General features: G+C 38.5%; 1 protein-coding gene across 1 annotated transcript; it reads left to right on the forward strand.

Moving 5' to 3' along the window:
- The first annotated feature begins 467 nt into the window (after positions 1–467).
- Positions 468–9,864, forward strand: LOC114458733 (inhibin beta A chain-like). The gene is made up of 2 exons (XM_028441130.1): positions 468–1,306; positions 8,813–9,864. Exons 1-2 carry the CDS (start codon positions 865–867, stop codon positions 9,628–9,630), a joined length of 1,260 nt encoding a protein of 419 aa, XP_028296931.1. The 5' UTR covers positions 468–864; the 3' UTR covers positions 9,631–9,864.
- Positions 9,865–14,490: the final 4,626 nt, after the last annotated feature.

The following is a 14,490-nucleotide window of genomic DNA, read 5'->3' on the forward strand; positions in this document are numbered from 1 at the left end:
GACACTCCAGACCAACTGAAGACCTGCAGTAGTTATTACTGAACTAAATCCTTGTCTTCACCTTTCTTTATCGTGTTCTCTGATTGGTTCGTCAGGTGATGAAGCTGCTTTTCCTTCAACTCCTTTAAATTGGCTGATGATTTTCCTGCTGCAGGAGGTCAAATATGAGTTTGATGTCGACAATGGTTTTCCATCACAGAACCAAACCCAGCGTTGGTCGCCCTGTCATGACTCGACGGATGAAGAGTTGGATGTTGGAGGATCGCTGTCAGACGGTGGAGTCACTGAGGGATGAAGGAATCCCAGCTCCACATCAGGAGAGAGAGAGAGAGAGAGAGAGAGAGAAGGTAGACATTCCTCTGACTCAGAGCAGGATGGGAGGAGACTGGGTGGAGGAGAAAGGTGGGGGAGGAGGGAGTGAGGTATAATTATGGCAAGAGCAGAGGAGAGGGAAGCAGAGGGAGGGAAGGAAAGAGCAGTCAGACCCATTCAACTGGTGAGCTCAGGACCAACTCCCGCCGTCTGGGAAAACTTTACTCCCAGTCACACGCTCCACCATCCATTCATCGCCTCGTGTTTTTCTTTCTCTTCTCTGTGGCGACGCCTCCACGTTCTCCAGCCATCTGTCCCCGCCTGAAAAGATACGGATTACTCATTCTTCTGTGCCGGCGTTTTGTTTTCCCTTTGTTTTGTTGCTTGTTGTTTGTTTCACAGGTGGACTGTGAGCGCGGCGCAACTTTGAAAACTTCTCACAGGAAGAGAGAGAGAGACAATAGGAGGAGAAGAAGAAGAGGTGCTCTCATCCTTCAGGAAGGATTGTTTCTCTGGAATCTCAGTTTTTCTTTTGCATCCCAAAGCGTGGACATGTCGGTGCTTCCTCTGCTCAGCTGGACGCTCTTCATCCTCATCCTCATCTTGGTGCAGGTCCAGAGCGCCAACGCCTCCCAGGACGCCTCCTCCTCCTGCCCGTCCTGTGCCCTGGCCAGGATGTGGAGGAGCGGCGAGGCTGAGGCGCAGCAGGACGTCCACGTGGTGGAGGCGGTGAAGCGTCACATCCTCAACATGCTGCACCTCCAGCACCGGCCCAACATCACCCGGCCCGTGCCGCGCGCCGCGCTCCTCAACGCGCTCAGGAAGCTGCATGTGGGGCGCGTGGCGGAGGACGGCAGCGTGCAGATCGAAGGGGAGGAGGAGCCCTGGGGGAAGGGAGGAGCCAGAGGAGCAGGAGGCGGAGCCAACCCAGCCGACGCCGCAGATGGAGGTGAAGCACAAGAGACCACCGAGATCATCACCTTTGCTGAGTCTGGTGAGTGTGTGTGTGTGTTATTAGTATTTGTGTGTGTGTGTGTGTGTGTGTTATTAGTATTTGTGTGCGTGTGTGTGTGTGTGTGTGTGTGTGTGTGTGTGTGTGTTATTAGTATTTGTGTGTGTGTGTGTGTGTGTGTGTGTGTGTGTGTGTGTGTGTGTGTGTGTGTGTGTGTGAGATTAGTGCGTGTGTGTGTGTTATTATTAGTGTAAGACAGTGTGTTATTTTTAGTGTGTGTGCTGTGGGTTTGTGTGTCTGCAGTTTGAAGAGGAGTCACACACACGCCCATTTGTGTGTGAGCATGTGTGTGTGTCCACCTGCATAGTCATGTTACTCACACACACACACACACACACACACACACACACACACACACACACACACACACACACACGCTCGCCTCCTGTTGTTTTGAAAGAATGTCTCATTATCTTCTTTAATCCTGAGAGGATCGTTGCACCGCCGCCCGCTTTGTGTGTGTGTGTGTGTGTGTGTGTGTAACATGACTATGCAGGTGGATACACACACACACACACACACACTGCAGTGTTATTGTTACTTGTAAACTTCAAAACAAAGTGTTAAGCCTCTGTTCCTGTGTACAAAGTTCAAAGATACGGTCCGCGGCCCCAATCTGGCCCATTTGATCTCCTGATCTCTTCTGGTCTGCAGAATGAACTAATAACATTAATTCAAGGGGTGGGGTTGGGGGGGTGGATTGTTCTCCCATAACAGCTCCATCTAGTGACTAAAATGTGAACTGTGCATATTTCTATGAATGTGAGGTGGTGATTTAGTACGTATTCGTTTTATACTCAAATCATAACTTTTGTGGAACGTGAACCTTTTACTACAGCTTCACAAACATTCTTTGCTGCTTCCTGGTGAGTTGATCAAACTGAGGTTGTTTGTCCACGTAGCGACTCGTGGTGAGAGGCTTTGTCGGGAATAAACGATGCGTTCAGGGACCGTCGTAATTATTTTAGGAAGAACACACACACTCACAGGCTAATTGAACCTAAGTGAACACATCATTAGCAACATTCCATCAAACTGATAAAAACACTCTTTGTTGCTCGGTTACGTCGTCGTGGAACGGACAGACGTACGGAACACGTGCAGCGCACCAAAATAAACCACAGCTGGTACCTTTCCATCCTGTTGTTCTCTTTCCTGCTTCGTTCCAGTTCTAAATCCATTAGAACCACCTGTGTGAGAGTTTGCAGGTTCTCCTTTTGCACCAAAAGCACAGACTGACTTTTACAAACACTTAGAATCATCGTAGGCAAAATAAAATCTTTATCACAGGATTAGAAATTTCTAAAAACCTTTCTTACAAATATTCCTTTGAAACTTTTGAGGTAATTAGTTGTAAAATCACTAAGTTTTGATTGACATCAGAGAACTTAATTAATTTTTAATGGTGTGAAGTTTTCCAGAGGACAGAAACCATCCTCAAGTTTCCTTTCCGTCACCAGAAACTCAAGAGGATGAAGAGGAGACGTTTTTCAGCTTCAGAAATGTACAAAAAAAAAAAATTAAACCAACACAAAAATAGACAAAATCTTGACGTACAAAAAAATACAACTCCTGAAAACACTAAAAGGACACAAAACACCAGCATAACATTAAAAAACAACTCTACAAACCCACAAAGTGACGACACAAAGACAAAATAAACAAACAAAATGACACCAAAGTCGACTAAACGCAGATCAAGCGACGAGAAACCGCTACACAGACTGTTGATAAAGATGTTCCACTGATGGTGTTGTGGGCGTGTCTATGGTTTTGTGGGCGTGTCGTACTGAGGGAACAAACCGCGGTGGGAAAGAAAAAGACTTTTATTTGGTTCTAAGTCACCGCTGAGCGCGTTGGCTCCTCAACAACACAACGTGTGGCGGTCTTCCTGCCCAGAGAGCTTGTTTTCTTCAAGTTTCACCTCCGTTCATTTCACTTTACGATCCCTGTAAGTGACGGGGCAGTAAACGCACCGCACACACATGGCTGCTGCTGCACGGAAAACACATAAAAGAGGGAGAAGTGTTCCCGACTCCGTCATTACAGGCTCACATCCCAGCGTGTCCCGGGAACACGTTCCTAAAGGCACAAATGGTTGGTGTAACGCTAACCAAACGTGACGGACTCCCAAACCTTCCGTGGAAGCGCAGCACATTTCTAGATCTGATGTTTACTTTGAAGAGGAAACTGGTTTTCATCACTGGGAACAACTGGGAACGCTTCAGTTTGATTTACACCAGATCAAAAACTCAACGTTCAGCTTTAGTGATTAAAAGGAAACTCACAGCCTGATTCATTCACTAATACCTCTTCTCGTGTTTAACAATATAACGTTTGGTTTTTTAATGCTTTTCAACTTCTAACTAATATTAACCAACAGTGACCTCTAATTGCAACCGTTGAAAATGTAAAGTTCTGAGCTCAGAAGATAAAAAAAACATGTTTTCTGTTTAATACCGCCCTCTAGTGGTCAGTTCAAAACCAATAATCAATGATAAAGGAACATTTAGGTAGATAAAATAGTAAATTTAAACAGTTTCCTGCTCTTAATGTTATAAAAAGCCAAATAGGGCCTTAATCTTGTACCTATCTTTTGCTTTTAGTATCATCCATCCATTCATTTTCAGAGCCACTGTTTCCTGTTTTTAGTGTTGTAGCTTTTAATGCCATTTAAGATTAAATACGATAAAGAAACAAATTGGTCAGTTCAATAACGTTTGTGTTTCTACTAATTAGATAAACTTTAAATGATAATGTTTTCTGTTCTCAATGCTATAAAAAGTAAAATACTGACCTCTAGTGGTCAGTGTGATAATGACAATCAACAATGTAGAAACCTTTGTTTGTTTGAAATGTTACTTTTTAACATTCACTTTTCAGAGCAGCCAACCCCATATTACCAGGCGTTAAAGATGATTTTCACTGATTTTTCAAGACACACAAAATATTTTGTAGAATCTGAAATTTGAAACCAGAAATATTAAATAATTTTTGTTCTTCTGTAATCATCAGATGAATAGAGGAAAGTTTCACACAAATCACCAGTTTGTGACAAAAAGCTGAGAAAAATGTCTTTTTCTGAAAAAATCTATTAGTGACTTTGAAGCAATTTTATTTTTTGCTTTAGTGACACGTCAACATTGTTTCCTCCTATAAAACTATAAAAACATCACTGAGACCAGGCTTTTGATGACAACATTATTATTATTTTACTATCTATGTCAGAGTTGAATGATTTCTTACTATATTTTGGCGTTCCTCCAAGTCTCTCCCCCGTCAATCTCCACACACGTAACTTCCTCCTCCTGGAGTTTTTTTTATGGTTTTCTCTCACCATCACCACACTCTCAATAGTCCACTTAGTTCCACACATGCTCTGGTTGAGTGTGCACTGCTGTGAGCTGGTGGGAACTTCAGCATCAACTCTCGTAGCTCACTGTCATTTTTTATTTTTCTTGTAACCTTAATATTCATAATTTCAGTGTGTTAAAATAAACATTATTCCCAACTCGTAGGTTGTGACCCAAAAGTGGGTCATGGACACGTTTTGTTCGGTCATTTCATTCCTTTTGGCAAAAATGTTTTAATTTAATTATTTAATTTAAAAAGAGCAGAAACAAAATGCTGTGCTTTTATTTTGAAGGGCAATATATTCATCCACAGCTCATTTTTCCAAAGTCCGTTATTTAAAGTGGGTGGTGATGTTGTTCCTAAAGCTGGACGGCCTCTTCTTTTTCACTTCTTTCCCTCTTTTCTGCGTCTGCAAACACGCTTTGATCCTCCCAAACATCAAAGCTTTTCGTTAGCTTCACGTTAGCGCTCCGAGGCGCTTCCTGACGCTAACTGAGTTTGGCGTTCCGAACATTCCTCTGCGCTGATTTCCGTTTGACAGCCGCTTCCTCGTGTTTACTGAGCACATGCTTCACATGTGGAGTCAATAAGCTGCCTGTCAGTCCTCACTTAGGGTTTGCAACCTTTTTAGGAAACACTCGGACTCTGAGGCTCATGTTCAGCTCTTATTGTTCAGAGATTCTAAAAACTCGTCCCTCAACCTTTTTCCTTTCATCTCCAAACAATGGAATGATTTTACTGTCAGTTACTAAAGTTTGTCATTCTGGGTAGAAAAAAAAAAAAAACAACAGTTTCTTATCTTGAAATGTATTAAAGAAAGTTTAGTTTAGAAAAAAATAAAATAAAGAAAAAATTTACAAAGAAAATCCTTATAAAATTCAATAAAAAAATCATAATTCTACATTTTTTACATAAAACAATTCCACACAACAAATGGTATAGAAATTTCATTAAAAATGTTAATACATGAAATTTTATTATTAAAATTTAATTTTAAAAAACAATATAAAAATGCTAATTAAAACAAATTTTGTATAAGAAATTTTGAAAGATTAATATGAAATTATATTTTAAAATGTAGTAAAAATAATTAAATATAAATACTGTAAATCTATATAAAATGTAGTTATGTATTTATTGTCCAATAATATAAACTTAAATTCTGCTTTGGTTTAAATCAACTTTAAAAACAATAAATATTAGCTCTTATTTTACTCAATATATATTTAACACTTTCAATAGATTAAATACAGTGTGTGTGTGTGTGTGTGTGTGTGTGTGTGTGTGTGTGTGTGTGTGTGTGTGTGTGTGTGTGTGTGTAAACACAGCAGAATGTTGGGTGTGTCCAAACATTACCAGGCGTTGTTCACTAACATCTTCTGTCAGTTTCAACAAGTGAGCTCCAGGAATTAGATCGAGCCGCTCTTCAGGAATGACATAACTACTGTCTGTGCAACAGATGTGTGTGTGTGTGTGTGTGTGTGTGTGTGTGTGTGTGTGTGTGTGTGTGTGTGTGTGTGTGTGTGTGTGTGTGTGTTCTCACAGCTTCCTCAGCAGATGTTTGTCTCACTGACTTCAGTTTAACGTCAGTGAAAGATCTGAAGTTAGCACAGAGCCGTTGAGTAGGTACTAGTTTACAGTAGCTGACTGTGATGGTGTTCTAAACCAGCTGGTGACCGTGTTAGCTAGTGATTGAGTGTTAGCTGGTTGTGAGTCACCAGTTAACACGGAAACCAGATTGACCTTAACAGCAGTGAAGCTGGGACCTGCTGATGGAGTTTAACACAGTGATGGATTGTTATTGATTATATTGGTTTATATTGGTTTACACTAGTCCATACTGGTTTATACTGGTTTATACTGGTTTATATTGGTTTATCATGGTTTACACTAGTCCATACTGGTTTATACTGGTTTATAATGGTTTATCATGGTTTACACTAGTCCATACTGGTTTATACTGGTTTATACTGGTTTATATTGGTTTATACTGGTTTATACTGGTTTATACTGGTTTATATTGGTTTATCATGGTTTACACTAGTCCATACTGGTTTATACTGGTTTATACTGGTTTATATTGGTTTATACTGGTTTATACTGGTTTATATTGGTTTATCATGGTTTACACTAGTCCATACTGGTTTATACTGGTTTATACTGGTTTATAATGGTTTATCATGGTTTACACTAGTCCATACTGGTTTATACTGGTTTATATTGGTTTATAATGGTTTATATTGGTTTATAATGGTTTATCATGGTTTACACTAGTCCATACTGGTTTATAATGGTTTATAATGGTTTATATTGGTTTACACTAGTCCATACTGGTTTATACTTTTTTTTTGTTAGATTTTGGGTTTTTTGGCAGAAAAACTGATTTTAAAGAAACGTAACAGTTCAGTGTCACATTCTGGATTGTGTTTAAGGACCTTCCAGTGTCACTGCAACTGTTGCATTCAAAGAACCTCTGGCCCTGTAACATGCATTTGAAAAGGATTTCAAACTCCAAATTTGTGCGTTTTTAAAAAAAGTCTACTTTGAATAAATTATTTTTAGAAGTTGATGAGCTCATATTTGTAAAGGAACAGTGAGGTTGTCCATTCTGAGATGCGTTCAAAAGTTTTAAATTCCAAACGACTGTTTAAATCAAAAGACTTTAATAAACAGGTTTTCTATTAAAGTCTTAACCAAATATCTTTATTTTTAAAAGTCTGTGAGCAGATGCTGATACTTTGTGATGCATTCAGGGCCTCCTGACAAACTAAATTTAAAGTTTTATTATTAAAGTTCACATTTATGAACTTCTGAAAAGTAGTGTTTTTATTCCTGACTGTAACTTATTGCTTTGTGTCTCACTTCTGTGGCTAAAAGCATTTTTTCTGATGGATTCACTTTATTCTGAATGATTTAACGTGAGGATAATATTTTCAGCTCTTACTTAAAAACACACGGCCAATAATAAATAATATTATTATAATTGTATTATTTTTAAAGAAAATCCATTGAAAATGGCCACATGACCCTGAATGTAACCTCACCTGCATGTTTAGAGTAAATATCTCACATTTATGGTGAACAAAGAGACGTAAAACTCCAAACTTTCACAAAGTCATGTGTATGTAATGATGCTTGATCTCATCATATGCGTTCAATGCTTTTCTACAGCTGATAAATATGAAGTTAATGACAACAGTTAACCTCATTAACCGTAGAGAGCTCTGTTTTCAGAAGCTTTAATAGCCTGGAACGAGGAAGGCGATGAAATGTGTAAATAATGAGATTTAATAATTGATGAAACTTTCTTGTCTTATTATATCAACATGTTTGGAATCATTAATCATGTGATGTTACGGGAGCATCTTTGACGCGTGACACGTGTTCTTTAAGTTGACAATGGATTGAGGAGCTTTTTAAGCTGCTCGTGTTTGTGTTGAAACAAAGACTTTATTAAACAAAGACTTTATTCTGAGAAACATGAATGAAGTGATTCTTCTTTCCTGCGAAAGGTGCGACAATCGCCTCCAAAACGCTCATTTAAAGCACGTCGGTGAACTCTGAGCCGCCTCCACACACCCGTTGTGTGTGTGTGTGTGTGTGTGTGTGTGTGTGTGTGTGTGTGTGTGTGTGTGTGTGTGTGTGTGTGTGTGTGTGTGTGTGTGTGTGTGTGTGTGTGTGTGTGTGTGTGTGTGTGTGTGTGTGTGTGTGGACGCCCACCCCCGACAGACGAGGAAAGGTGACGCAGAGGATTTATGTAACGGCCGTTACAGGCTGTGATTTGGTGCCCAGGAAGATTGTGGGAAATAAAGTCTGAAGGTGAGGGAGTTACATGGTCGATCACAGATGTTTGTTTTGCATATAAATAAATTTAAACTTGGTGTCACCATTTAAACTCATCACTTTGTAGTTCAACGTGAAGCACATGCTGAGGTAGAGCAGGGCGTCGTCAGCAAAGCTGCAAATACAGACGTTAAGTATTAACAAGGCACAATACGACTTTTTGTATTTACACATAAAAACAACACAAATGTTCATGTTTAAAGTTGTTTAGTAAAACTCAAACTAAGAGTTTAGGTTGTTTTCAAGCTTTCTTTCTTCTGGTCTGAACCTTTTCTTTTTTTTCTCTCTCAGGTGCTGCTCCTGGTCTGGTGAACTTCGTCCTCTCTAAAGACGGCGGTGATGTGTCATTGGTGGAGCAGGCTAACGTCTGGCTCTTCCTCCGTCTGGCAAAGACCAATCGCAGCCGAACCAAAGTCACCATACGCCTCTTCCAGCAGCGCCGCCTCGCCAATGTTCAGCCATCGGAGCAGGACGATGTTCTTCTGGCGGAGAAACGAGTGGACACGCGGCGTAGTGGCTGGCACACCTTCCCCGTGTCTGACGCGGTGCAGGCGCTGCTGGAGAGTGGCCGCAGCACCACGCTAAGCCTGCGGGCGTCTTGCCCTCAGTGCGGCGATGCCGGAGCCACGCTCGTCCTGGTCTCCGGTAAATCCAACTTGTTGCAGCGCAACAACCAACGTGACCAGTCGCACCGACCGTTCCTCATGGCCATCGTACGGCAGGGTGACAGCGGAGACTCGCGTCGGCGCCGAAAGCGCGGCCTGGAGTGTGACGGCAAGGTGCGGGTGTGCTGCAAGCGGCAGTTCTACGTCAACTTCAAGGTCATCGGCTGGGACGACTGGATTATTGCGCCCACCGGTTACCATGCCAACTACTGCGAGGGCGAGTGTCCCACGCACGTGGCGAGCATCACGGGCTCCATGTTGTCTTTCCACTCCTCCATCCTCAACCACTACCGAATGCGTGGCTACAGCCCATTCCAGAACCTGCGCTCGTGCTGCGTCCCCACGCGGCTACGCGCCATGTCCATGCTGTACCACGGCGAGGAGCAGAAGATCATCAAGAAGGACATCAAGGACATGATCGTAGAGGAGTGCGGCTGCTCGTAAACACACGACCGATCTCGATGGGATGGGAAGAGACGGACGAGGCGTTGGGGGTGTGTCCATCATCGTTTCTTTACAACTTCGTCTCTGGAGTAAAACTTGTCTCTGCGATCGTCCCGTCATCATGGCACTTTGACAAAAAAGAAAATATCTAAAAAAAAAAAAAAGAATAATATATTTTTGTTACGGACGGAGAAAACGAGGCTTATTTATGTGGCTGAGACGTTCAGGCACCAAGCGACCAATCAGAGGCCAGATCTGGAAGATGGGGCGGTGCCTGCAAAACTAAGAACAGCAAACAAACAAACTATGCAACTTGTTTCTGCTCTGGATCATTTTGTATTTGACTCGGTTCTTTGTTTACTTTTTAAATTGAAGATAAAAAAGTGTGCGTGTGCGTGTGCGTGTGCCTGTGTGTGCGTGTGCGTGTGCCTGTGTGTGCGTGTGCGTGTGCCTGTGTGTGCGTGTGCCTGTGTGTGCGTGTGCCTGTGTGTGCGTTGCGAGATACTTGAATGAAACAAGTTGGCTCGGCTGCTGGAACCAAACATTTCTTTACTCTGGCGATGTTAGGACAATTATCGTCACCATGTATATTAACAATATTATTGTTATCGTCCTTTTTTTTTAAAGAAATATTTCAAACATTAATTTTTTTTTTTTTGCACTATTGTGATGCTTTGAGATGTCACAGGTTTGATTCCCGAGCACAGTCACATCAGTCCGGTCATACTTTGTGTCACTTCAGGGTTTCTGATGTCTGAAGTTTGCATTAAACGCGCCAGAAAAACAACAACTAACCCAGTGTAGGCGGAAAAGGGTCGGAGCTGAGACACCTGACGGCAAAACAGACAAATTCAAGGTTAGAATAATGTTTTTACTAAACTGAAATCTTTTAGTTGTTTAATAATTTAAATAAACTTTTTTGCCAGTTCGTACGTCACATGTCAGAGTTTGCACTTAAAAAACACGTTAGAACGTTAGAAATGTTAGAAATGTTAAACATAACAGCAGTTTCATGCCACCTAGTGGACAATAGTGTAATTGGTCTTTGACCTTAAAACATGAAAGCTTTTGTTTACACCAGGTGTCTTTGAAGTTTGACCAAAATGTAATTTTCTTTTAACAATTAACTAATTGTTCAGATTTTTATCTTCATCATTAGACATCACTGCCCCCTAGTGATTGTTCACAAAACTGTACGTAGCCAAATGTGTGCAACTGTGTTTTAAAATAAATTAGCAAAAACAGAAACATTTCCCTTTCACATCAATGTACATGCACTTTTCTACCACCTAGTGGTCATTAGTGGAACTGAAACTCGCTAAATGTAAGCAATACATGTATAAAGTGTGATATATTTAGCTTAAAAGCCATTTTTTGCGATAATAGATATTTTAAAATTTGCAGGGATTTACCTTTTAAGTGACAACAAAAACATGTGTTTCACACGACCGTTACATTAAAGTTATTGATTACATTCAATCAACGGTACTGCAAGCAGCGAAGTGTTATTTGTTTACCCTGTAAATTATTAGTATGTATTAATATTTCATTTTAAATAAACTTTTCAACCAGTAAAATTGATGCTAAATGCTAACATTTAGCACAAAGTCAAACTAAATTCAAAGTTTGATTCCTTTATGAAAGAGTTTTCATATTCTTTTAATCAATGGAAATGTGTGGAGAACTTTTTTTGACTGATTAATTTATACAACATAAAAATGAAGTACAGTTAACGGGTAAAAGAAAAAAACAGAACATTGACAACTGTTACAGCTTATTTATTTTTGGTTATTTTGCGTTATTTAAGTTCAAGGAATGTGTTTTTTCTCAGTTTATTTCTGACAATGTAACAAACAAAAAGTTGGTTTACAAACAAAATTGAAGAAATACTTTAACTTTCTATGAACACAAAACTCACGAACGCTGACCGCTAAATAACATTTTTATTTAAAGGGGAATTATAAAGGCTCTCCAGTAACGCAAGTAAACAAGTTCCGACTGATTCCATTTATACGATGTTTACCTGTAGTACGGTCTAAACGCCCTGAGCTGTTGCATTTCCTGTTTCATTTAATAATAACGAACAAAAACAAAAATGAGAACTCGCACAAGTTAATATAAAGAAATGCAACCGGTGTTGATTGTTAAGGTTCTACCAGATGACGTTAATGAAACCTGTGTAACGTAACATTACATTGCGTTAAACTTCATAAGGAGTTTGCAAGGTTTGCTACGTTTTGAAGCCATTTGTCTGCTTGGCTTTTTTTTTTTCTATTCGGACATCAAAGAGTTAAATTTGTTCATCAAACATTCAAAATAAGACAAAGTAATTTTTTTCATCGTTCGCTCCTACTTTAACACTTCACATTCCGTGCCGTGTGTTTTCAAACATCAGTGTTATCAACTTGTTCACCAAACGTGAGCGAGACTCATTGAATCAGGAGTTGTTGATGGACATTCCCTGTTTCGTCCTGTTTATACATGAGATAAAAACTTAATATTAATGTAAAAGAACAAAAATGTTTTTCTATTTGTTAGGATTTTGTTCTTTTTATGAAGATAAAAGGAAAAAAAATCATGTCAACACTGAACAAAGTGGACAAAGAACAAAAAGTCTATTTTTCATTGTGTATATATGGATGTCCAGACGCCGTATGTTGCAATGCTTTGTTGTACAAATCAAGCGTGCTTGTGCCATTTTTCTAATCTAATTTATTTTACGATCTATGTTTTTTTATTTTATGCTTCACCATTAAAGAATAAAGGATGTACACAATGACAACGACTGAATGGAGTTTTTTTTTTAAAGTCTAAAGATTAGAATCGAGTGAATTGTAGGAACAAGTTATGAAGTGATTTCCCACGACTTCTCATGAACACTAAAAATGAGTAAAACACAAAATGGTATGAAAATATATTAAACGGTTATAGTAAGACATAAAGATGGAAAAAAAGTTTTACATTTTTTGTATTGAGAATGATATAAAACCCTCAAGACTAGTAGAAACATATGGTGCATACTTTAATTGGGATGAAAATGCGTTAAGTCATGAAAAATGACAAAAATGTAAAAAGCGCCAAATTTTAAAGGTAAGGCTATAGTAAGGCATAAAAATGAAAAAAGTAAAAAAAAAATAATAATTGAGTCAATGCTATCATAAGACTCTAAAGACTCGTAGAAACATAATGCACATACTTAAATTGGGATGAAAATGTCTTAAAAGTAAGGCTATAGCAAGGATTTTTTTTCAAAATTTTTGGAAAAAGAAAATTGAGTTAGGACCATCATTAGACCCTAAAAACTACTGCAACTATAATGCACAGACTTAAACAGGGCAAAGAAAGCAGTAAGGCACAAAAAAGACAAAAAGAACTAAAATCACCCAAAATTAAAAGTAAGGCTATAGCAAGGCATTTTTTATAAAATTTTGGGAAAAAAAATTGAGTTAGGACCATCATTAGACCCTAAAAACCACTGCAAATACATTGCACATACTTAAACAGGGCTACAAATGCAATAAGGCACAAAAAATGGCAAAAAACTAAAATCAACCAAAATCAAAAGTCAGGCTATAGCGAGGCATTTTTTTACCAAAAATTTAAAAAAAAAAAAAATTGAGTTAGGACCATCATTAGACCCTCAAAACTACTGCAAATATAATGCACATACTTAATCAAAGCTAAGAAAGCAGTAAGGCACAAAAAATGACAAAAAACAAAAACCACCCAAAATCAAAAGTAAGGCTATAGCAAGGCATTTTTTTCAAAATTTTTAAAAAAAAAAAAATTGAGTTAGGACCATCATTAGACCCTAAAAACTACTGCAAAAATGATGCACATACTTAGACAGGGCAAAGAAAGCAGTAAAGCACAAAAAAAAGACGAAAAACAAAAATCACCCAAAATTAAAAGTAAGGCTATAACAAGGCATTTTTTCAAAATTTTTGGAAAAAAAAAAATTGAGTTAGGATCATCATTAGACCCTCAAAACTACTGCAAATATAATGCACATACTTAATCAAAGCTAAGAAAGCAGTAAGGCACAAAAAATGACAAAAAACAAAAACCACCCAAAATCAAAAGTAAGGCTATAACAAGGCATTTTTTTCAAAATTTTTGGAAAAAAAAAAAAAATTGAGTTAGGACCATCATTAGACCCTAAAAACTACTGCAAATATAATGCACATACTTAGACAGGGCTAAGAAAGCAGTAAGGCACAAAAAATGACAAAAAACAAAATACACCCAAAATCAAAAGTAAGGCTATAGCAAGGCATTTTTTTCAAAATTTTGAAAAAAAAAAAAATTGAGTTAGGATCATCATTAGACCCTAAAAACTACTGAAAAAATGATGCACATACTTAGACAGGGCAAAGAAAGCAGTAAAGCACAAAAAAAGACAAAAAACAAAAATCACCCAAAATTAAAAGTAAGGCTATAGCAAGGCATTTTTTTCAAAATTTTGGAAAAAAAAAAAATTGAGTTAGGACCATCATTAGACCCTAAAAACTACTGCAAATATAATGCACATACTTAAACAGGGCAAAGAAAGCAGTAAGGCACAAAAAAAGACAAAAAACAAAAATCACCCAAAATCAAAAGTAAGGCTATAACAAGGCATTTTTTTCAAAATTTTGGAAAAAAAAAAAAAATTTGAGTTAAGACCATCATTAGACCCTAAAAACTACAGCAAATATAATGCACATACTTAATCAAAGCTAAGAAGGCAGTAAGGCACAAAAAATGACAAAAAGCAAAAATCACCCAAAATCAAAAATAAGGCTATAACAAGACATTTTTTCAAAATTTTGAAAAAAAAAAAAATTGAGTTCGGACCTTATTCGCCCTAAAACTACTGCC

This window comes from Gouania willdenowi, unplaced genomic scaffold (assembly GCF_900634775.1).
Source record: "Gouania willdenowi unplaced genomic scaffold, fGouWil2.1 scaffold_173_arrow_ctg1, whole genome shotgun sequence".
Taxonomy (NCBI): domain Eukaryota; kingdom Metazoa; phylum Chordata; class Actinopteri; order Blenniiformes; family Gobiesocidae; genus Gouania; species Gouania willdenowi.